Source organism: Papilio machaon, chromosome 18 (assembly GCF_912999745.1).
Source record: "Papilio machaon chromosome 18, ilPapMach1.1, whole genome shotgun sequence".
Taxonomy (NCBI): Eukaryota; Metazoa; Arthropoda; class Insecta; order Lepidoptera; family Papilionidae; genus Papilio; species Papilio machaon.
In genome coordinates this window covers 6966434-6991990 of record NC_060003.1, presented here as the reverse complement: position 1 = coordinate 6991990, position 25557 = coordinate 6966434, and the positions used below count along the sequence as shown (strand labels likewise).

Here is a 25557-nt window from a genome sequence, read left to right as displayed (position 1 = left end):
ATTTCTTCATACATTGCTGTTAAAAAAATTACAAAGTATCAAACATCAAAATAGTATGGATCATATATTTAACGAATTCGCGCCAGGAATTGTTACTGTTTTCTAAAATTGTTTTTAATATTCTCAGTGTAGAAACTAACGCTCTATCTGATAACTGCAATGAAATCAAATTCAATATACAATAAATTGGCAAGTTTATCTTATTTTAACATTTAATTTGTAAATATAATATACTAGCTTTAATTACTTATTGGTTCATATTCCACGTATTCCATCTAATCATATATATAGAGCATCGGTAGCTCAGGAGTTAAGCACTTGACTTGCAATATGGTTATATTCTGAACCCAGGTTCTGAGTTCGAATTCCGCCATGTACCTACCTATGCGTGTTTTGATTTTCGATTTACATATGTACATTTATCTGAGAAGAAATTCAAAGATATGTGTGAAGTCAACTGACCCGCTCTCGGCCGGCATGGTTGACTATGGCCTAGTCACCCCTTACCTAAGATACGCCCTGAGCCCCTCAGTGGGGACGTATAGTGAGCTGATGATGATGATATGCAGTTATCTACACACAGGTCGTTTACTCATCCTTTAAAATTTCTTACAACTCTATAACTTATATCTCTTTTACTTTTTATTTTAAATACTTAAGAATCTACTCAGTGTCAAAACGTAAGTACTGTTTAACAAAACATTTCTCGGACAAGATATTCAACAGTGTGTAAAAATAAAGCCATCGTAAGTTCAAGGAGCACTTCGCTACCACTGCTGCACCAAAATTGGCAAATGTCATGAACGAAAACAATAAATATAATTTTTATTGTGCACGATTCCGACACGTTGACGACATGTGAAACGATGTTTTTGATAAGATACATTTTACATGCAAAAGTTTTTACTTTCACAAGTACTTACGTATAAAAACATTTTTTTTAATTTAAGTTCATGAATGAACTATAATAATTTTTATAATAACTATTCTATAAGTAATATTTATAAAAAAAAATACCAACTTTTTTATGTTCTTGTTATTTTAAAAGAACTAAGAATTAAAAAAAGGCAAACTACTCGTCAAGACGATTCAAATGAGTCCAAACTCTATGAGGTCGTGTTGTTTCATTCAGTTCCTAAGGCCACCTTTCAACTCCATCATCATATCAGCACCATGTTATCATAATATGGTATCGTCACGCGATTTACACATGTATGGAAAATTTCAGTTCATTCAGTAACCGGGACCAGATTTAATTTGCAATATTTAATACCAAATATACAGAGACAGGTGAAACTAAATAAAACCTTATAAATTTTTTAATGTTATATTATTTATACACATGAATAAGCCGCCTTAGTACAGAAGATGTGTCGTAATCTATAAAATTTAATTTCAATTCGTTCCAAAGGGTGAACGTTCCCACAGGTGTTGAAATAAAATTAAGGCCAACGCAGAAACATCGACTGAGGCTTAATAAGAAACGATGGTCGCAGCACGAGGAAACAAATTGCAACAATTTAAATAATTAGCTTTTATTATGTTGAGTCCTTTTTGCAAAACTGTATGCGCCTGGTTTTAAACGGATCCTTATTACATACGCTACGTTCGAAAAAAAAACAATACTTTTAATGCTCCGTGTACTAAGAAATCTTTCAATATTTATCTAGTTTTTTTTTAATCAAACTTTGCTTGCATATTGATAAATTTGTCTCCCAAATAATCCTGGTTTCAGTATTACAGCATTAAAATCTTATATCCTTTTAAATTAAAAAAAAATCCTTTTCCTTTTACTCAGAATTGAAATTTAATACAAATTTACTTGTAATTTTAAAGCAATTTAATTCGTAACTGGAACAAATATATCTGGGCATATCACGATATTTGAATTAACTCCAATCAACATAACAATGTCTAAAACATAACTACCTTATTATTAAGTAGTATATTACACTAGTACTTAATATATTGTTTGTCCTGGCCTCAATTTAATAATTTCCGGATGGTTAGGGTCGCCATTACCTCTGACAACATAAATTGTTCTAACAGTTTGATCCTTGTCATGTTCATTATTGTGTCCTTTATAAATATCTGAATTTAAGTAATTGTAGTTATTTGCCATTGAATTAAATTCTTGATACATGTTTATTTCATATTCAATGTTTCTAGTATCAGGAAATTTAAATCCTCTTGGATCTCTTTTATTGAATTCTCTTATATTATTATCATAGTAAGAATGTTCTGGAAACTTCAAACCTTTACCATCTCTTACGTTATTAGTACTAACGTTATCCTCAGGAAAAGACCATTTAGTACTACTATCTACGTTTTCAAAAGAAAAGTTATCTTCAATATCATCCAAATATTTTCCAGGTCTATTTTGAATTCGCTTTTCTATTTTATTATCTTCAAAATTATTCTTGAATCGTATTTTGTTTAATGAATCATGTTTATTTTGATTATAATGAAAATTATTCCCGTATTTTTGTGTTGGATAACCATCTATTTGGTTAGGTTGGTATAGAAAGTTGGTATTTCCATTTTGAGGGAATTGATTTTGTTGGTTGTTGTAATTTTGTGACAATTGATTGTAGAATTGGTTAATATTTTGTTGGTTATTTTGTGGCGCGTTAAAGAATCTGAAGAAGCCACCGTTATGGTTGTTGAGGTAGAAGACCAGTTGCTCAGGGTCGGTGGGGCAGAGGGGATATGCATAGCGACATGACGCGGGATTGTTCTTAGACGACATCCCTAAGAACGCAGCGCGGCCGAACACGAAGAGAGGATTAGAACTGATGCCTCGGTAAGTAGAGAGTAACCTAGAATTAACAAAGAAAAAAGATTCAGTCACTTAAAAATTGTAATTTATTTTTAGGTAATTTTGTTGATTTTTATTGGGTATTTTCTTGATCTAAGGATATAATGACGTTATAAAACGTAAAAAACACTATCATGCTTAATTCCTGCATTTGTTTCAATACTTCTAATAGATATCTTCAAAACACTAGTTCCAACATATACTTACAGTTACAGTTTTTCAATGGGAAGATAGAATTATATCACGTAGATTTTCTGTAACTGCTGAAGACCTTACAAGGTCACCGACTTAACTCAGACATGTAAAGAAATATTCTTTGAACAAATAATCCTTCAACTAATTTCACATAAAGCGTTGGCGTATTGTATGTAATAAATAAAATACCGCTAGCTGTTACTTTTAATTGGGTCAGATATAATTTTGATAAGCGGCCCGTTACTGCATCAGAAGTTTCCACACGTACAGGTAGTCGCCATTTGTATCGGTAGGAACTCGGCTGGCTAGGTTATTGTTATAAGTTCGAATCCAGTATATAACTATTGCGAATAAAGCATATCGAATGTTAAAAATTAATGTTTAAGTTGAGTTCTGAAAATATCTAACTCTGCATGAATAAATTAATTAATTATCTATTCTTAAAGATCAGCAACAAGATTGCAATTCGATGCACATAAAACTCCTACTTCAGAATAATAGCAATTACTTATTTTTCACTTGTAGCTAAATTTTAGTAACAGTAACTGTTTAAATATTGCTCTCTTTCTTTGCATCGTTTCTTTATTCCTGTGAGTCGCGACCTCTCTTTCTGATCGTCTCTCGTTTGGTGTTTAATTCTCTAGTTTAACTTAAAGATGATCAGAATACTTACGTAAGTAGAGGCTGCAATCCAGCGATGGAATGCAGCGTACCAGAGCCCGGGGCTCCGCTAGCGGCCTCGCATAGCAGCCGCGCTACGCACTCCCGATCGTCGAACAACGCAATCGATGTTAGAGCTTCGCTTACAGACGAAAGAGCTTCTGATGCCAGCGATGGTCTTTGTCGCTTAGGAGGCCCTAAAACGACATAGATTAATCATTTCTATTATGTTATAACTGTAACACCCAGAGTCATTAAATGGTCGCTAAGGGACCATCATCTTCCTTGTTTGTTTTATATGAATTCGACACTAAGGGCCTGTTCTACAATGGCCAAGTTAGTCTTGAATAAGCTACTTGGAACTTATTTCTCAAATAAAATCGGCGCTTCACAATTTTCAAATAAGCAAAGTAGAAATTATTATGTTCCAGTTAGCTTCGTTTTTCACTCATCCAGCAGTTTATTTGGACATTGTTTTATTAGAAGAAGTCTTGTGACTACATACTAAAAAAATGCTTATTTTATTTAACATTTTTGGTTAAGTAAACAAAATGTAACCTACTATTAATACCATTAGGTTCTTGGCCATAAAACGGAGAACCTCCAATACCAGGTGGTTGTATATGAGGTGCGTATGGTCCATAATATCCAGGGGCCAATTCCTGAGGTCCTTGCAACCTTGGCTTGCGTCTCCTCCTTTTATTAACTCTACCAACCCTGTTATCGTCTTTGAATGTTATTTTCTGTCCATTATCTTCATTAGGATATTGGACATTATCATTGCCTTTATAATTTGTTGGTCCGTTGGTAGTGAAATAAAGGTCTTGGTCATTTTCATCTTCGAATTTGAATTTGGCCCTGCTTTTTATAGTTTCATTGTAGTTGAAAATTTTACTGGAATCAATAAATTAAACATACTTTTTATCGCCTTATAAAATAAAATCTCCAGTCCAAGATAGACAATTAAAATTCAAACATGTTGTCTTTTTGAGACAGTTAATTTTGTTAATCACCCAAAAATACACACTTAACCAGATACTTCTCTCATTTTATTATTAATTCACACTTTATTTGAATTTTATACACTTACATTAGCAAAGCTTCCGGGTCGTAATGCACTGTTGAGTTGTTTGTCTTGTCAGTTAGTTCCTCGCAGAATATTGACGAAAAGACCAAAGAAAAGACCGTTACATACAAATGCTTAAGTCTCATCATGAAATCTACAAAATAATGATAACCTTTATATGGTTTGTTCTTTATAAACACATAATTAACCTATCCTCTTTTTTACGGTCAATAAAATAACAAGAAACGTATTTTTTGACTATCAAAATAGTTGGATACTCTATAGTAGTGCCCTTTTCAATGAAGTTCCAAATTGATTTATTTAATTATGAATAACAAGAATACGTACTGCTTATTTCGACAGAAGGTCCCAACACTAACACCACTGACTTCCGAATGAGCTTTTCCTCAATTTCTCCAGCTCTCAGTCGCGGTAGAAAGCACCATGAGATCATTCAGCCTCCGCGCTTCACCGTACAAGGATATATGATCATATAATACCATAACAAGGACATCCTATTACCTTACAAAAGTATTAGCGAATATAAACGAAAGTGAAAACAAAAATTAAACACGGATCTAACAGATGAAGTTAAGAATCCACCTTATTTACTTAAGGAAAGTTTTTTTTTTTTAATAAGTGATAAAAAAACTATATCAAATAATAATAACTATATGATCATTCCTTTTTATAAATACAATAGATCCACGAAAAAAGAATGTAAAAGTCTAAATTAAGCAGCGTTAGTCTTTAATTTCTGGAATTAGTTGGTTTAATTGAACAACCATGAAAGAGGGTTCGTATATGTTCGATTCAATATAATTGCTATTCCACAAATGAAGGCGTTATTTTACTGCATTTTCACACGTCTACTTTCACAGATGTTCCGTTACTATAGTTCTTTAGTGTGAATTTCTATCTACACGACGGACTCCGATTTTATTAGTAGTAGTACTAAATACGTGTACTATCTTGCGTGGCTTGCGTAACTATTGTGAACCTTCCTTAAACCTACGTCCAAGTGAACGACCTTTCCTTAACACGACATATACGCTTACTATTTTGTAACTTATCAAGTTATAACTTACATAGATTTAGCTGATTTTACTGTTGTGCTATAGCGCATCTATACTTATGCATATTAATTTTGGTATAAGTTATTTATCTATTTGTTTAGCTACGCTTCTGAACCATTGTTCAAATTACAATGAAACTAGGTAGTGAGTTTCAACACCCGATAAGATTTAAACTAGAAATTGCCAAATTCAGATTCATGTCTATATTTGAAGTAATGATATCCATGTATCTTACAAATTACAACTTAACATATTCTATATGTTTCGAGGACAACACAAGGTCCTGTCCTCATTGACGAATATCTTACAAAGCGACCACAAAAGGATGTTGCTTATTGTGTAATAAACACATTAAGATAAGTTGAAATCAAAATCATTATTTGGCTTTTGTTGTGTAATGATCTTGAACGAAGATATATATACTGCTTTACAACATATTGATGTGATGATCCTGTGTTTTTCTATTATGGTTTCATGACAACCATTAATAACCTTGAATTTTCCCGCGCAATTCGCATCATTTTTTGTTTCTTTCTTCTTGGCTACTCGTGTGCGTGGCCAGTACACCCTCTTTAATGCTACCAAAGAAGTTGAATATTGTACTGAAATTGGATAAAACCTTTTTGGTTTTTTTCCTTATTGAAGCAGACAGACGTATTAACAATATTTTGTTACAGAAACGTGTCTCCTTTTGACATTCACTTTCTCAAAAGCCTCTTTATCAGTAAATTGTCTTATTGCATTCATTTTATATCTTTAATCATAAAACTCGTATCTAGATAAGTATTTGCGGAAGAATTTATCTTATGACTTGAGCCGTCGACCTAATTTTATATTAATCTTATGTCGGCAACAAAAGCAACTGTTATTTATATAATCTTATCTTTATCGTTTTTATATACAAATACAATATACTGTATACAAGTTGCATATCATGCTTCGCACTTACGTATTCATCATCATCAGCTCACTGAGTCCCCACTGAGGGTCTCAGAACCTACATTAAGTTAGAGGTGACTAGGCCATAGTCAACTACGCTGGCCCATTGCGGGTTGGTTGACTACACATATCTTTGAATTTCTTCTGAGATATGTGCAGCTTGCATCACCGTAAGAAAGTCGGATAGATGTACACATGTAAATCGAAGATCGTAAAACATATTGGTACATGGCGGGATTCACATCCATGACCTGCAGACTGTAAGCCAAGTGCTTAACCCCTGAGCCACCGACGCACTATGTCATTATTACTTTTATTTCAATATTTATATTTCCTCATAATAAAAATCGACTTAAGCAATAAGTTGTTCGTTTCTTAACCCTCTCACGTAGGGTGGCCGTACCAGATTTCGTCCTCCAGATCGATCTGTCTTACTTCATTTTCTTCAGTCATCACTCATTTCTTGATCTTGTTACCTTTCACGCATTCCATCCGTAACCTAACCTACTCATAAATATAGTTTTCAGTCGTTTCTTTCCCCTTATAACTTGCCCATACAATGCTAACCTTTTAATTTTTTAATTTCTCTACCATTGGTATTACTTTCAAACTTCCTCTGATATACTCGTTCTATTTCATTAAAATGTCATTATCAATATGCGTGTTTGCAAATAATGTAACAAATATTTTCACTCAATTTACCGCCAAACCTATACAAATTAAATATTCGAGCAACAGTACAGCAACATCCAAACTTTACTTAGTTCTCGCACTTTGAAATAGTTGGCTTTGACGCGACGTAAAGTGATGACGGCGGAGACTTGGAACTTCGCCGCTCGCGTGCTATCCTCACCTCCAGTGTATCAGCCTGACCAAACCTGTGGTGGATCCCGCAACAACACATAGGAAGTGGATCCTCTTTCTGTGAATCATTCACGGGTACAATGGTTCATATGGAGGGATTCGTATCCACAACCACGTGATCTGTTCTCTGTACTCTTCACCAATAGACTATTGGCGCTTCATGTGTTTATAAGATATGACTGTCAGTGTCAGAGACAAGGCTCTCACGACGAGTTGTTTATCTTGTTTTCCTCATTCATTCAATCTTTACATCTCATGTCGCGACATACATATCATGTAGCGACTGCCGCGATTTTAGTCAACGCTACAAAAAAAATGTAATTTAAATAAATTAATTTTTAATTATTTTATCTGTGATAACTTTGAAAGAATATATTGTGAATATTTTATGGAACGATTAATGGATTTGAGTGTGTGATAAATTTGTGTTTTTGTTTATCATAAAAGGTAAATTGTTTTTACATTATTTTATACATACATTTTATATATAATTCTTACAAAGTAACAACTTATGCTATCGATAGATTATGTAATGTGTTCGTAAACTGGAATGCAATTACTTCAGTGCAGAAATAATAACATTTATATTTATTTTTCTTGTTTTTCCTATTATTATCAAAATTGTTTTCGATGGCCTTTATTTGTATAGAAAGTATAAGTTGATGTCTTTTACGTATAAAAAACAAAATTTATGAGTTGTATATCCTTATTCGTGGTCACCAGTGATGAGCTTGTTCTACATACATTATGTTAAACTCATACATCGATTTGGTAGAATTTTAAATGACACACATTCTTAAAGTGTTCATTAAAGAATAACTTTGATCCCATATCCTAAGATAAACAAAGATATGAACATTAATAGAATAAAGGAAAATAAAGTTAATAAATTTTATAGAAAAGTCTATTGAATAGCATGTATGTAGAACATATCCTGGAATAATACATAAACTACTATTTTTTTTATAACTCCACGCGGACGGATTCGCAGGCGACAGCTAGTATATAATATATGACTAATCATATAAAAAATGTTTTTTCAGGTCACATATTTCCCAAAAATGGTAATCCAACTATCATCGCAAATAAACAACACTAAAAAAGAGGATGGCTTCGCGAACATCCTCGGCCACATAGGACGATGGCAGATCTTAGTTTGCACTACAGTTTCTCTCGTAAAACTGTCCTCCGGTTGGGTTCAAATGGCAATACTCTTTCTCACACCGAAATTAAACTTTTGGTGCATTGAATTTTCTAATACAAGTCGAATTACTGACAACTCAACGTGTTATGAAGATTGTTTGAAGTACGAATACGATCCTAGTCCGTTTGAAAACACGATTGTATCAGAATGGGATCTGATCTGCAGCAGAAGTTGGTTGTCGAGCTTCACACAGACAGTCCTGCAATCTGGGATATTAATCGGCAGTATTTTGTTTGGATTTCTGTCTGATAGGTAAGATTTTAAAACCAATATTTAACTTAAGCGTATTATTATTACCCTACAACACCAATGCCTTGTGTTCGCGCCCGAGACGCAGGCATCGCTACAAGAAGCACGAAGCGGCGATGCACACGCATACTAAATAATTTTGTCTTTGCAACTCTGTAATTGTCGCTTAAAAACCATTACAACCAAGCAACTGTCTTTTAAGATTTAAGATTCATGCCTCAATACATTGTCAGTGGTGAATAACCAAAACTCTAGTACAAAATTTGCTACCTCTATGTATCTTTTGTACAGTGTGTTTCGGCAATAGAAACCCTTTAGATATACAAACATGTAACGTGTACTTGATAGTGAGAGCTAATGTTAATATGCGAACAACTGCGTTTGTTATCTATGTATGAAAAAATACGTGACCTGAATTAATCTGCGTTAATTATGCGACTGACAAGAGGGTAATGTTTTTCGCACCTATGAAAATACTTTTGTTTTTATATATGTGAGTTTACATGTACGTAAATTCAACTGTAACGAGTCCAAACGACTGATCTGATTTTGACGATTGAGGTTTTATTCGAGTTGTCTTCTCTTGAATGACATGGGGTATATAAAAAGGACATAAAACACATCGAGAAACGAGTTCGAATCGGAAAAACATTTTTTCGGTTTATTCGAGAATTAAAAAAGTGGTACATATAACATTAGAGTTTATTTATTTATTTAGTATTAATTAAAAACATTAAAATTTTAAAATCTTTGTTTTAAAAGGTAGCCAAAAGATGGCGTTATCTCATCCATTAGTGAGTCGGGATTTTTTGGTTTGTTTTGATTAAGGTTAGGTTAATAAGTAACCAGTTATCAAGTATTTAAATTAATAATCTGCATTAATTCCTTCAAATACTTGTAAACCGGTAAGCCCGGTTTTGTCAACATTTATCTATTTATACGAAACACATGTATTTCCAAACATAGTTAACTTGTTTAAAGTTACATTATTTACTGTATTTAGTTGTTAAGTTTGAATCGTGTAGAATGTTAAGTCAGAAACATCTAAGTTTCTAAGTTGTCTTACGTAAAATAAGTTTTTGGGACAAAATAAATATAATTCTACTTATATTATAAATGCGAATGTTTAGATGGATGGATGGATATTTGAAGTTATCTCCAGAAAGGCGCAACGTATCTTGATAAAATTTGGCACAATTGTAGAACATAGTCTGGAAGAACATATAAACTACTTATTAAGTTTTTTTTTAAATTCCTTGCGGACGAAGTCGCAAGCGACAGCGACAGCTAATGTAATATAGAATAAAAATTTCCAATGGTATCAATAAAATATAATTATTAATTTTTTTCAGTTCCTTATGAATGAATTCCGCATCATTATAAGTTACATAAAAATATTCAAAACTGTTTTTTTTTACATGAAATATACTACTTTATTTAATCTTATAACGTACATCAAATCTAATATATAAAATTCTCGTGTCACAGTTTTCGTTCCCGTACTCCTCCGAAACGGCTTGACCGATTCTCATGAAATTTTGTGAGCATATTCAGTAGGTCTGAGAATCGGCCAACATCTATTTTTCATACCCCCCCCCCCCCCATTTTTTAACTGCGCGCGGACGGAGTCGCGGGCGACAGCTAGTTTAATTCTAAAGAAATAAACAAAGATTATAATCACAAATAATAACCATCACATTTGACTAGTCATAGTAATGATATCGAATCGATATATTTATAAAATCGTGAGTATTTTTAATTTGCGGTTAATATAATAAACTATTATTATATTAACCGCAAATAAAAAATACTTAGAGCGTCGGTGGCTCAGGGGTTAAGCACATGACTTGCAATCTGCAGGTCCTGGGTTCGAATCCCGCCATGTACCAATGTGTTTTTCGATTTTCGATTTACATATGTACATTTATCCGACGTTCTTACGGTGAAGGAAAACATCGTGATGCAACCTGCACATATCTGAGAAGAAATTCAATGATATGTGTGAAGTCAACCAACCCGCACTTGGCCAGCGTGGTTGACTATGGCCTAGTCACCCCTAACTTGGGGTAGGCTCCGAGCCCCTCGGTGGGGACCGTATAGTGAGTTGATGATGATGATGATGATGATAATAAACTAGTACCAGTTCTTTACCTGCTTTGAAGATGTTTTGTGGGTGTTTTTGATTTAACATTTGCCGTTTGGAACCAAATTAATTGGCCGTGACTTAACAAAAACAATTGGTAATTTCGAAATGAACCTTGCCATCTATAACTTTTGGCATTGACTTTACATTTATTGCTTTGCCAAATGTTAATTTTTAAATAAATAATTTTACGCCTTAGCGCGTAACTAATATCATTGTGTAAATATAATTTAAAAATATTTATGTTTCATTAAACGAGTTAATTAATGTGCTACTAATTAAAAAAGACGTGTTAACTTTCACATAGAAATTAATCTAAGTACTGGTACATTCTACAATAGATTTCTTCTCGATTCTTGAAACATTTTCTAAGCAACTTATCTAGAGAACTAAATGTAGTACGTTACAAAAGGAAACTAGTTTCGTGTTCTTTTTACTTTGAATTAAAACGATGTTCCATTAAAACTGTTTATTCTTTTTTAAGGTTTTATTTTAATTTAATTTTGCCTATAAAATTTGTCTCTATTAATTCATCATTATATTTGTTCCCATCACTCATCATTATCATCAGCTCATTATACGTCCCCATTGAGGGGCTCGGAGCCTAACCTAAGTTTGGGGCGACTAGGTCATAGTCAACCACGCTGGTCAAGTGCGGATTGACTTCACACGTATCATTGAATTTCTTCTCAGATATTTGCAGGTTGCATCACGATGTTTTCCTTCGCGGTTAAAACGTCGGATATATGTACATATGTAAATCGAAAAACACATTGGTACATGGCGGGATTCGATCCCAGGACCTGCAGATTGCAAGTCAAGTGCTTAGCTACTGAGCTAATTCTCCATCACTCATATTAGGGTTTTATTATGATTAAAATGTATTTTATTTCTAATTTTGGTTTTGTTATCATATATTAGGTCCTTACATATGAAATTGGCGTTTTTCGTACTGGCCACTTTAATCACGAATTTCTCCTCTTTGGTAAGGAATTCCAAATTCAAATTTGTACAGCTATAGACTCATGTATTTGTGGTTCGATGACCGTCATTCATTTGTTTTTTTTCTTCTGTTTTTTTCTGTTTGCGTCACTCATTTTACAAAATGTAAAACTTAAAATATCGCATTATTTACGAGTACGAGTTCCGCCGTGGCACTAGTGCTGCGGAAACGACTCGAAGGGTGAATGATGTGTATGGCGGTCGTGTTGCAAAAGAAAACACAGTTCGTTTTTGGTTCCAACGTTTTCGTTCTGGAAATTTCGATCTGCAGAACAAGCCCCGTGGACGGCCAGAGACTCCAGTTGATAATGAAGAGTTGAAGGCTATTGTGGAAGCGGATCCATCGCAAACCACGTCCGAGTTAGCTGCAGGCTGCGATGTTAGTGATAAAACTGTTTTAATTCACTTGAAGCAAATTGGGAAGATTAAAAAGCTTGAAAGGTGGGTACCTCACGAATTGACTGAAGCAAACCGGCAAACGCGCGTCGACTGTTGCGTTACATTACTAAACCGGCACAATAATGAAGGTATTTTAAACCGAATCATTACCTGTGATGAAAAATGGGTTCTTTACGATAATCGGAAGCGCTCAGCGCAATGGTTGGATCCTGGCCAGCCAGCCAAATCCTGCCCCAAGCGAAAATTAACCCCAAAAAAGTTACTTGTAAGCGTTGGGTGGACTAGTGCCGGTATTGTTCATTACAGTTTTCTCAAATCTGGCCAGACTATTACGGCTGATGTCTATTGTCAGCAATTGCAAACCATGATGGAAAAGCTAGCGGCTACACAACCTAGGCTGGTCAATCGCTCCACGCCACTGCTGCTTCACGACCACACAATGCGCAACAGACGGCTACTAAATTAGAAGAGCTTCAATTGGAAAGTCTAAGACATCCTCCGTACTCCCCGGACCTTGCTCCAACAGATTACCATTTTTTTCGAAATTTGGATAACTTCTTGCAAGGGAAAAAATTCAACTCCGATGGGGCAGTCCAAATCGCCTTCAAAGATTTTATTGATTCCCGTCCGCCTGGTTTTTTTAGTAAAGGGATCAATGAACTACCTTTGAGATGGCAAAAGTGCATAGAAAATAATGGTTCATACTTTGATTAATTAAATACATTATATTAAAAAATATTCGACTTTTTGTTCCTCCCATACAAAACGCCAATTTCATATGTAAGGACCTAATATAATAAATAATCTTTTAATATAGGTTTTAAGTGTTATCAATTTTATAAATTTACTGCATAAAAACTTTTACCATATTTCACGATAACGAAGTATGCCATGGTAGCAGACTAGACAAACATTGTAGTAATAATGTTTTGTACATTTGTTGCATCTCGTAAAAGATAAAAATACATAAATGTATTACATATGTATATAAAGAGAAATTATCGTACAAGAGCGTAATCTTTTTTTGATAACATCTTTTTAAACAAGATATTTATATATCTATATTTTAAAGTCGAATGATGAAAAAGTCGGATATAATTTCATACAGTTTATAGTTGCTTGGACATAAACAAGCATATAAGGCGTCTTTGTTCCAGCAGCTGGTTCACTAAACGTGAATATTTAATTCGATGACTATGAATGAATCTTTATTTTACTCATACTGTGGCAATATTGCTTTCTTAATCATACCTAATATTATAAATGCGAAAGTTTAGATGGATGGATGTTTGTTTGAAGGTATCTCCGGAACGACTAAACGGATCTTGGTGAAATTTGGCACTGATGTAGAACATAGTCTGAAAGAACACACACTTCTACGCGAACACAGTCGCGGGCTACAGCTAGTTTTAGATAATTCCAATATTATCAACGTTAATTCAAATACAAAAAGATATTTTAATGTACATTCTTTGATTTCAAAAATATTAACTTTCTTTACAGATATGGCCGAAAGAACACGTTCCTTTTTTCAATAACAGCTCTCATTGCCTTCGGATTCGGCATCCCTTTCGCACCCGACTACATCACCTTTACTGTCCTCCGGTTCTTCCTCGGCGTGGCAACAGCAGGAACTATGGTCGTCTCCTTCGTACTCATCATGGAGACAGCCGGTCCAAACTTCAGGGAGATATTAGGTTGCTTTTTCCAAATCCCATTCATCATAGGACATATGAGTGTGCCTTTATTTGCCTATTTCTTCAGAAGTTGGGACACTTACTGTTTGGCATTAGCGATACCTCCTGTCGTATATTTTGGGTACTTTTTCTTGCTGACGGAATCACCAAGATGGCTGGTCAGTGTCGGACGAGTGAAGGAGGCTACGGTTATTGTGAAGAGAGCGTGTGAAATGTAAGTCGTACTTACGTACATTTAATTAACTACTTATTTCTCTTTTTATATATGAACTAGAAGCTATTGAATTTATTTTTAATGTTCCGAAGAGATTTAGCAAAGCTAAGTTATATTGAGAAACTTTTAATTTTATTTCTATTTCACAGGAACAACCTACCAACTAATAAAGTCGAAGAGAGTCTCATAAAGTTAGCAGAGAGTGTCCAGAGCAGTAGCTCAGGGCCGAAGTTGAACTATTCTGCGCTATTCCGCAAGTCATTGTGGCTGAAGACGATCTGCTGCTGTGTCATGTGGACTATCAGTGGGCTAACGTTCTTCGGATTCAATCAGTACATCAGCCAAACCAGCCCTGATCCCTTCGTTAGCGTCGCAGCTGCCGGAGCTATACAGGTAGTTGGCATGTCTTTTGACATTATTACAGATTGAACAAAATCTCAATAAATTGTAAGACTAGATCTATGTATGACCTGACCTTCATCATTAATCTATATATTATATGTAAGCAAGTGCGCTTATAAAATTCATAGCAAGTACAATTAAGGACGATGTCATTTTCCTTACAATGAATGAAGATGTACCAGAGAGAATCCTTGAGTTTACATTTGGAATCGATAACAAGGAAAGGAATAATTAAAAAAATCTTGTCATGATACAATTCGACTGATATTAAACGACAGATTCTATGAAGAAAATGGAATCGATAAGGAAAAGCAAATCGTCACGACATGCAATAAGAATAGCGTTTGCGAAAACTTATAGTCACTTAAATAGAGCATACTTAATGTTTTTCACCTTTTCTGTGTAATAAGATTTGATAACTATATCTGAATGGTAACTTAACACATTCAATGCTACTAAGAATTCCAACTAGTAATTTAAAGTTGCAAAGCGAGTCGTTAGCATTGAACGTGTTAAACTAAGTTTTTGTTTCTCTTTCAGATTCCCTCGAATATATTATCAATATGGTTGATAAAGTATCTTGGTAGAAAGATCACAATTGTATTGTTCTTCATACTGGGAGGTGTCTGTGTCGTGGTGCTGGGAGTGGTTCCTGATGTATACTGGATCACGTTGACGCTCGGGACATTAGGAGTCAGTTGTGCAGCAATAGTCGCCACTACTTTATACATTTATACCTCGGAATTATTCCCAACTGTAGTCAGGAACATGGCTATGGGTTCAAGTTCCATGTCAATGAGACTTGGATCCATGATAGCACCTTTTGTATCCAATTTATCATTAACAGTGTCATGGTTACCCACCTTGATATTCGGTTTCGCACCTATAGCGGCTGGAATTGTTTGTTTATTACTCCCAGAGACGAAAGGAACAACACTTACTGATAGTTTAGAAGAAGATTAAATATAATTAAGTTTATTTTATTATTAAGTATGTATTAGATTAACTTATAAATAATTTTAAATTCAGTACACATTGTTTATTACGTAAACAATTTTATAATATACCTGTAGTGTCGAATTAGAAGTTAGTAAGAAAGAACAATGAACTTTAATTTCCCACAACCTTTAAACTGTTTTCCTTGTTTTTCGGTACAAGTATTAGCTTGTTAATGAATGAATGTTTTTTGCAATAAATATTTCGACAATTCTGAGAATTGTACCAAACAGTATGACGAAATAATTGATATGCATTTTAGGGAATTAAATAAGCTAAATTAAACAAACATTGAATCACTTATCGCAGCTATTATTTCTTTATATACATAACAATATATAATTTATAATAATTATTATTTTAATTGTCCCAATCAATCCGCGCCTCTTTCACCTAAAGCAAATGGCGATTCAGCGGCCGTCCTTAAATAATAATTTCCACGCAACCTGAAAAAAAAAAATAGTATACAAAAAAATCTATCCCGCACAATAAAAAAGTAGCCTACGTATTCTTTTAGACTTTGTTTCTATGCCAAATTTAATACAAATCAGTTCAGACGTTTTAAAGTTTTAAGTAAAGTTTACGTACTAACATACATACATCCATCCAAATTTTTGCATTTATAATGTTACTAGAATTATGTAGGCGCTGTTCAAGTCTATATCTTTCTTTCAAATTTCATCTAAATTCGATCTGAATGTATGGAGTTATCTGGTAACAAACTTCCATCCAAACTCCTGTATTTAAAATGTTAATTAAGAATTTAGATTTTTGTATACTTACACGGTGGTAGCATTGTACCCCATGAACACTAAGGGCTCGTGGCGGCAGTTTCCGCGCAAGAACGCGTCGTAGCCGCTGCAGCGCCGCGCCGCAAACACGCCGCCCTCTACTGACTCCGCCCAGAACCGCCACGACCGCCAGTGACTGCAGAAATCTGGGAAAATATAGCACAGCCTTGTATGTGCGACTTAAAAGTGCATAAAAAAAGTTTTTTTTTATTTATAATTGCTATTTTATTTACGCAGGAGCTCTAGCACCAAGAACAAAACATTAAATCCATCTTGTGTTAACAATACAATAATATTTCATACATAAATTTGTAAATTAAAAACTAATTTATCAAGCTGTTAAAAACAGCAACTGTCCGGCATATTACAGATTTATTTATATTTTTTATTAAAAACTCTTCAATTCAATTGAAAAGTAAATTGCTTGATTATTCGTTAATTAACATGAGAACTATATCAATGATGTTATACCTTCAACAGTGAGTGGGACAGTAAGTGGCAAACAGCCGGGTTGTTTAGCGCGCCCCTCGTTAGGCCAGAAGTCTGCGTGGCCTATCGCCATGGGCGCGCCAAAGCCCCCGCCGTCAGTATGAATGACGTCCACAAAGCGCGCATCCTGCTGACTCAGAGGCTTCAGGAATAGTGCAGGGTAGAAGCCCGGGTACGCCGCGTCTAGTGCTGTTAACCTGCAAAAAATATCATATCAGTTTATTTATCACCTTAATACATGATTTCAATGAGGAAAGAGAAATAATAAACTATAGTATAAATAAACATGTAAGTCCCAAGTCACCTGGGAACTTTATATCCTAAACTCTTCAAATATTTGCAACAAAAGCCGCCGAGATGTGCACCAAGCGAGTGACCGATCACGTGCAGTCCATCGATAGATAGACCACCTTTGAGTAATTTTGTCATTGCCTTCGCCGTTTCCTCGCCCAGCTGGAAAGAAATAAAACATTTACATAAATATCTCATCTCAAACTGAATCGTCTTTGAATCCTACGCCTAGAAAGTTTAACTGTTCACTAAGAAGACCCTTAATGTTGTTTTCTCATACTAAATCTACACTAAGGGAGACCACAGAGCTACTGCAAGTGCTACAGTTACGCATTGCGGTAACAGATTTTGCGACGTATTAGGTGTTGTGCAAATTTTTTTTCGTGTGGCTCTTTTTTTTTTTTTTTCGACCACCGCACGGCACTGAACCTATATATCAAATGGATTTGCCATATGGTAATACCTGATTAAAACCTATCTCATAACGAATTAAATAAATTTATTCTGTCAATCATTTATCTGTAAAGTTAATATATGTGCGATGTTTGTGATATAGTATCCTAACCAGCTTCAAATCGAGTATGACGTTGAGATAGTTGCCGAAGCTGAGATTACTCCAGTCCAGCAACAGCAGGTTGTGACCGCCACGTCGCTGGTAAGCCCGCACCACAGTCAGTATGCTGTCGTCTGTCGCCTGCTCCACGTATCTACAATATCACTTGATTATAACAACTCATCCTATGAAACATACAAGTATTATATGGGAATCTTCAAAAGTAGAATAGGAACTTACTAAACTAGCGCATACGTTTCGAACACATCGCCGCTTATCAAGTAAATTGTGGTCAAGTGCTTATCTATATCTATATATATAAAAGAAAGTCGTGTTAGTTACACTATTTATAACTCGAGAACGGCTGAATCGATTTGACTGAAAATTGGTGGGCAGGTAGCTTAGAACCAGGAAACGGACATAGGATAATTTTTACCCCGTTTTCTATTTTTTATTCCGCGCGGACGGAGTCGCGGGTAAAAGCTAGTTTATTATAAAACAGATCAACATTTCTTTACCATCCAAAAAATAAAGTGAACAAACATAATTTCATTTATTTTATGAAAAAGGTAATTGATATTTTAAACCAAGAGTAGCTATCATGTTACTTACATTACTCACCCATGAATGTACAACGAGGTAGGTTTACTTAGGTCGAACTCTGGGTGTGCCAACAACTGTTTGATAGACGCATAGTAGTACACGGCCGGCTTGCTAATATCCTTGCTGAAGTTATACGAAAATTATATTGACTAACTGCCGCACTGGTAAAATACAGGCGTCACCCTAAAGGCAGAATAAGTACGAGAGAAATCTCCCTTAATTACGACTGTTTAATCTATATATATAAAAGAAAGTCGTGTTAGTTACACTATTTATAACTCAGGTAGCTTAGAACCAGGAAACGAACATAGGATACTTTTTACCCCGTTATCTATTTTTTATTCCTCGCGGACGGAGTCGCGGGTAAAAGCTAGTTTTGCATAAAATACGATTTTTTTTCATTTTTCTTAATAATGTTACGTTCGTGCTATCGTAACAACTCACCCGTAATAAAGTATCCTAACGTCCTTGGAATTAGCCACTCGGCCGCGCGGAACTGAAATGTAACATGCATATATCAATTCATATTAACATATTATGTAAAACTAAATCACAGTCGTAGATGTTTATTTCCTACCCATACCGGTGAAATGATATTTGTCACAATGCAATTACAGTCATACAAGGATATCTGGCCCAATGTAAAAGGCGCTAGCGCAGTTATAATATATCTGCGCAATATGTAATATCTGTATGGACATAGAAAAGACATAAATCAGCTCCAGAAACTAGTTCAAAATTTCAGTTCACATATATTTTAACTGTTGAACAGCGGCAAAGCATCTTAAATGGAAGCTTACGGCTCGTAGCGATGTATACTATGGCCAGTGAGGCGACAAGTCACGATCGGCCCGGTGACTCGCAGTTAGCAGCTTGAAACAAAAATCATAACTCTATCAGGTACAAAATTGAGCTGAGCTGCGAGTCGTATCACTGATTTGCTTCCCATTTGTGAATTGTGAACTGAGCTGCAGGTCATCAATTTTAATTGTATTACTCATGACTAAAGAAACATAACTTGACCGTTACAGTACTAAAATCATCTTGTGACATCTTTAACGTTGACAGGGGCAGATATCCTTGTCGGTCAATTATTTGAAAACTTGTCACTTTGTTTTACGATATTCGATTCAAATTGGTAAGCGAATTCTTTGTCTGTGCAAATAATATGTTACATACCGGGCATCATAGCGCGTAGAATGTTCCGGAAACTCATGGGCGACAGTGGCAGAGACGCGTTCCTTTGGGCCATGCTTGGTGACGTCACTGAAACATTATTAATGACGCAAATCAAAGCATTTTTAATAAAGATAATGCATGTTAAATAATCACATTTTCAGCCAACAAGTCTGCAGTCTTCCGGCATATGCATATTAATTAGACAAATCTCTCGCAGTGTTTAACATTTAGCATCTAGAAAAAAAATTGCATCCGGCATTGTCGGACCTTGTGATGACAATAAACTGAGTATAAAAAAATAAAAAAGTCTAACCTTTTCGTAACGGAAAAGACGATGTCATAACATTTGTCAATATGTAAAAAAAGGATAAAAAAACAGTCATAAATTCACAGTACGATGTTACTGTTTCTTGATATTGCTACGTGGAAATACAACAAATTGCATATAATATAATACTAGCTTTTACCCGCGACTCCGTCCGCGCGGAATAAAAAATAGAAAACGGGGTAAAAATTGGGGTAAAAATTATCCTAAACAGTGACACGAGAATTTTATATATTAGATCGAACTAGCTTTTACCCGCGACTCCGTCCGGGCGGAATAAAAAAAATAAAAAAAAACGGGGTAAAAATTATCCTATGTCCTATTCCTGGTTCTAAGCTACCTGCTCACCAATTTTCAGTCAAATCGATTCAGCCGTTCTTGAGTTATAAATAGTGTAACTAACACGACTTTCTTTTATATATATAGATTGATTCATACTGTTTTCGAATAATATTTTTCTGACCTAAATATGGGTCTTCGCTGATAAAACACTTGAATATTCCCTTCGCAAAAATGAAATCAAAGATTAATACATTTTCAGAAATGGTTTAAAGAAACGAACAGTTTTGTTATAAGTATACAAATAATGTATAGAATATTAGAATCTCTAATACATAGTATGCGATTGTACAAGACCTACATACAGTCAACGTTTATATGTAAATGTTATGCCTAAGGTTTTATATAATTGTGGCTCTAGATGCTAAAAATAACACTAGTTAGAATAACTTGAATGCGGCTACCATTGTCCTTGGCCACACTGTATTTGTATAATATTAACTTAGTATAACATAGTAGAAATGATAAATAGCGACTGTATATTTTATGTTTTCATTTGTGCATATGTGTTCCCTTAGAGGCCGTATCAATAAGGCCCGCGATCGCAATGTGTCACAGTAAGAAGCATGATTCTTTTTTAGAGCTAGACTTCATTCGATTCTAATTTAATAAATAAAATGTTATAATACAGTTCATCTTTTTTTTTCAATCTGGCTCACCTACGAATTCAAAATTTTATATATGGCCTTCGGCAATTTTTTTTTTTTTTTTTTTATAAGAGAAGAGGGCAAACGAGCAGCGGGAACACCAAGGTGTTCATCGACGCCCATGGACATGTGCAATACCAGAGGAATCGCAGATGCGTTGCCGGCCTTTGAGAAGGGTTGGGTTTCACACCTCTGCCTTAGAGTAAACTTAACGATAGAGCGTCAGCCTCTATCGTTAGGTTTACGTTTGATCCTTTCGGATCCTTTTCCAACATTTGTATAAACCCATTTTGATAATTTAGACGACTGGAATTGTACATCTTACTTCTTCCTAATATTATAAATAGAAATGTATGGATTTTGATTAAAAGATATCACCAGCACAGCTCAACAGTTCTCGATTAAATTTGGCTCAGATGTAGATCATATTCTAGGAACACATAGACTACTAATTAAGTATTTTTTCTTCCGCACGGATGGATTCGCGCATAAATTAAAAAAAAAAAACTTTAATTACAATAGACTTTTTTCAACCAAGTTATTAATTACTCTTATAAAAACATCAACTATGTAATATACAAAAAATATGAATAATTAAATAATAATTATTTATATAGTTGTAATATATCTACCACAAATAAATTTAAAACCAAACTAAGAACACGTGGAACATTGTAAATTGTTGCCAAAGTTTTTGGAAGAAGGCTAAGGGGTACCTTTAATTATGACAACTAACCACAAATGGGTAAAAACCAAACTTCAGGTACAGAAAACTGTTGGTTCACAATAATTTAAGACCAGATTTTTTTTTGCAAACCAATCTGATAAATGTTCTGCTACATTTCTTCAATTTGTATACCCTTATTTCTACATTTCCCGGTATTGTACACGGCCGTCAAATATCCCGTTTATCCCAGGAATCCTGAACCGCTTTAGGAATCACTTTTGCAGATACAAGCGAATATATAAAAAATATACTTACCAATAACATTTATAACAACCACCAGAATTATTTCGAAATTGTAACGCATCCTGGCACCTCACTTTAATATATATCTATTTACCAAAAATCGATACTTAAATGCACTTTAAATATTAATTGCAATCACCAAAAAACACGCTACTATGAGTAAAAAATTAATTAGACATCATAAGCGAATTCTCATCTCTAATGATATGAGCAGACTGTAATTATTTTACGATCAGGACTAAATCAAAAGCAACGTCACATCAGAAGTGACCCAGCACGACTGACAGGCTGTAGGTTCAGTCCTCGCGATTACACGACGACCTCCTTGAGTTAGTTTTTGTCTTCACACGCAACACTACAAAATATTAATTCAACAACAATAACTGTTGTGTCAGTTGACGTGACATCTTCAAGGCCGCTGTAATGAAGGTTGGAGGGCGTCCTAAATTATGTAAAATTATATTGCCTTAGTATTAATAGTATTAAATCGCTAAGTTTACAAAACGTCCTTTTTTCTAATAATTTCTAGTTTACTACTTTTAAATTCAGAAGCTAGAGGCCGCTGATACATTAGTTGCCAGTTGCCAGATATCTTGTCGGCTCTTAACTTCGTGCGAGTCGCTGCCTGGATCCCAATTTTAGGTGTCACGAAAAAAGAGGGAAGGCACTGCGAATCGTGCTGATGACCTTGGGCTGCTAAATCATTTGAAACAAACTATACGTAAACTTATATAGAAACGGCTAAAACACTCACGTATATTTATCCGGTGTCGTCACCGACTAGTTTCGAGCCCTTCGGGAGTGAGCGACGGGCCGCGTCCGCGAAATAATACCAGTCCCACTCACCCTGATGAAGGGTCCCCGAAGGGCTCGAAACTAGTCGGTGACGACACCGGATATATATACGTGAGTGTTTTAGCCGTTTCTATATAAGTTAGTGATAATGTCTCACGAAAGTTAGAATAATAAACTATACGTATCATCAACGTATCGTATCATGTGAAATTTCGAGCCTCCATAAAGTTTGTATCGTACTGTATGGTACTAGAAACATAAGTTAACTTAACTGCAACGTAACTTAAGTTACCTACGGCCTTGTTTGATCCACTGGTTAAGTGATTGCGGTTGCATATTTTATTGTAACATTACTATTTACATCTTATTCACGGTCGAAAACACAATTTGACTTATATTGATTACTTTACTTTTTTCAGTTCATTTTTTTATTATTCAATACGTGTAACATTACTTTAAGGTTATTCCACAAACTGAGGATCAATGTCTAAATGATGAAGACCCATTTTGTGTCAAGTTTTTCAGAAATAAATTTCGTAACGCATTTTGATGCTAAAAAATTATTAATCTTCTAGTTACATATTTTAAAATTATTAAAAACTAGGTTTTACCCGCGACTCCGTCCGCGCGGAATAAAAAATAGAAAACGGGGTAAAAATTATCCTATGTCCGTTTCCTGGTTCCAATTTTCAGTCAAATCGATTCAGCCGTTCTTCAGTTATAAATAGTGTAACTAACACGACTTTCTTTTATGTATATAGAAGAATGGGACCCATCTGCAAGCATAACCTTTCGATAGAAATAATTTTGATTAAAATCCGAGCACCAGAGGCGGAGCTTCTCGGTAACACACATAAAAAATACAATCGAATAGATAACCTTCTTCTTTTTGAAGTCGGCTAAAAAATAAGGAAGGCAAGATATAGTTAAGACTGTTTTAACAGCGGAATCTATTTTTTACACCTTTACTAAAACCGGTATTTTAGATATCACGAGAAATATAAACTTGAATAAAAATAGTAGTCGGTTTTCATTTATCATTGTTTATTTTTTAAATATATAATGTGGGAATGTAATAACAATATACAATTTATCAGGCGAATAGTAATAAATAATATGTTACAATCTGACAAACATACTCCACATTTAATTTAGAAAATAAAAATCAATAATTTTTAACACGTTAACAAAAATTATATAATCTAAACTAATTAATATAAATAAAAGAAAAAAATAATTAAGAACAAATATTTACAAATAATATTCAAATAATACAAATAATACAGTGCCTAAATACGTTTTATTTTACAAAAATTAATAAATAAAATAAAATTGAAAGCACTATTAAAATTTCTAATAATTTTACTTAAAGAAAATATTATGTAAAATTACATTAATTAAACATTTTTTATTAAGCCACAGCCTCTTAAATATTTTTATTTTGAAGTTTTTTTTGTCATTTTAAAAATATTGTTTAAATTTAAAAATTAAAGCGTAACGCCATTAAACAAATAAAATAAAAATATATTTCTAACATAATGCTTTTTAAAATAATAACTTAAATATTAGATGCACAAAATTTAGAGCAACAGCATTTTTTTATCCATTTATTACAAATTTAAAACAAATGTTATTTTAAAGCATATTTTATTAAAATTTTGTAATTAATATTTTTATTTTTCTATCATTTTATGAAACGATTATTCAGTTTGAAAATATTTTTGTGCATACTTTAATTGACGAATATAAAATTCAAATAAATCAAAACAAAATTCTTTATTATTTTTTACAATATTTTACATATTCTCAATTGAAAAAAAAACATATGTTTGGTTTTAAGCAAATCAATCGTAAATCCATGAATTTGATTAATAAATGCCTCTAGCTGTTACAATCTACCAATACTCTATTAATATTTGAGAAATATTTGCAATAAATGCTTTCTTTTTCCCCCCGTCTTGATCGTTGTCAACGATTGCCAAAGATTGACAAAAATTGCCAATTATTGACAGCAATTGCCGATTACTGGCAATGATTGCCAATCAATGCCAAATATTTGCCAACGGTTGCCTACTTGAGATCAACATCATCATCCAACAAATCGTCGCACTCTTTCTCCCACTTGTCATCTCCACTCTTCTCCGCTACTACCTCGTACTCTTTCAACTCCGCTTCTAGTTCTTTCTCCCATTGCTCTGAAAATATTATAATCTATTTAATTTTTAACTTTAAAGAAAAACAAAAAAATTAATATTTCAATTGAAAATTTTACCCAAATGAAATATTTTGTCTTCGTTAATTTCTTTCTTTAATTTATTTATCATCTTTCTTTTGAATAATATATTATTTTTAAACATTTTTCAATTATTATGTCCATTTTCTTGCATTTCGTTGCAATTACTTTTAACATCCGCGACATATTTTGTTGAAAACGTTTTTTTTTTCTATAAAGTTGAAAATAAAAATGCGAATGCTATTTTAGAATAATATAATTATTTCAATTCATAATAGCTAACTATGTATGCCATTAATAACTATACGATTTTTCACTAAACAAGTAATTACTGACAACAGAGTGTCCCTACACAGTTGCTAAATGTTGTTAATAACACGGCTATTGGTTTTATAAATAACTAAAATGTATTTTCATA

At 33.9% G+C, this 25557-nt stretch overlaps 4 protein-coding genes across 7 annotated transcripts in view; 1 reads left to right on the top strand and 3 right to left on the bottom strand.

The window, feature by feature from the left end:
- Positions 1–1812: 1812 nt before the first annotated feature.
- LOC106710366 lies at positions 1813–5193 on the bottom strand. Its single transcript, XM_014502385.2, has 5 exons — positions 5088–5193; positions 4764–4893; positions 4236–4567; positions 3687–3870; positions 1813–2819 (listed from the first exon to the last, which is right to left on the bottom strand). The coding sequence occupies exons 1-5, from the start codon at positions 5191–5193 to the stop codon at positions 1961–1963; spliced, it is 1611 nt and encodes a 536-aa protein (XP_014357871.2). The 3' UTR covers positions 1813–1960.
- A 2747-nt stretch (positions 5194–7940) lies between these two features.
- On the top strand, positions 7941–15891 carry LOC106710341 (organic cation transporter protein). The gene is made up of 5 exons (XM_045682056.1): positions 7941–8065; positions 8662–9074; positions 14119–14526; positions 14676–14919; positions 15469–15891. Exons 2-5 carry the CDS (start codon positions 8680–8682, stop codon positions 15889–15891), a joined length of 1470 nt encoding a protein of 489 aa, XP_045538012.1. The 5' UTR covers positions 7941–8065; positions 8662–8679.
- Positions 15892–16289: 398 nt separating this feature from the next.
- On the bottom strand, positions 16290–20198 carry LOC106710290 (phospholipase A1 member A). Its single transcript, XM_045682238.1, has 9 exons — positions 20144–20198; positions 19831–19917; positions 19096–19147; positions 18670–18774; positions 18061–18202; positions 17509–17657; positions 17187–17401; positions 16708–16861; positions 16290–16370 (listed from the first exon to the last, which is right to left on the bottom strand). The coding sequence occupies exons 1-9, from the start codon at positions 20169–20171 to the stop codon at positions 16298–16300; spliced, it is 1005 nt and encodes a 334-aa protein (XP_045538194.1). The 5' UTR covers positions 20172–20198; the 3' UTR covers positions 16290–16297.
- A 4564-nt stretch (positions 20199–24762) lies between these two features.
- Positions 24763–25557, bottom strand: part of LOC106710412 (synapse-associated protein of 47 kDa) — a 31950-nt gene continuing 31155 nt past the window's right edge. For all 4 annotated transcript variants that reach the window (XM_014502455.2, XM_014502460.2, XM_014502458.2 and 1 more), the window contains one exon: positions 24763–25101. In XM_014502455.2, coding sequence (XP_014357941.1) covers positions 24977–25101 — 125 coding nt within the window. In that variant the 3' untranslated portion in view covers positions 24763–24976. The remainder of the gene's footprint in view (positions 25102–25557) is intronic.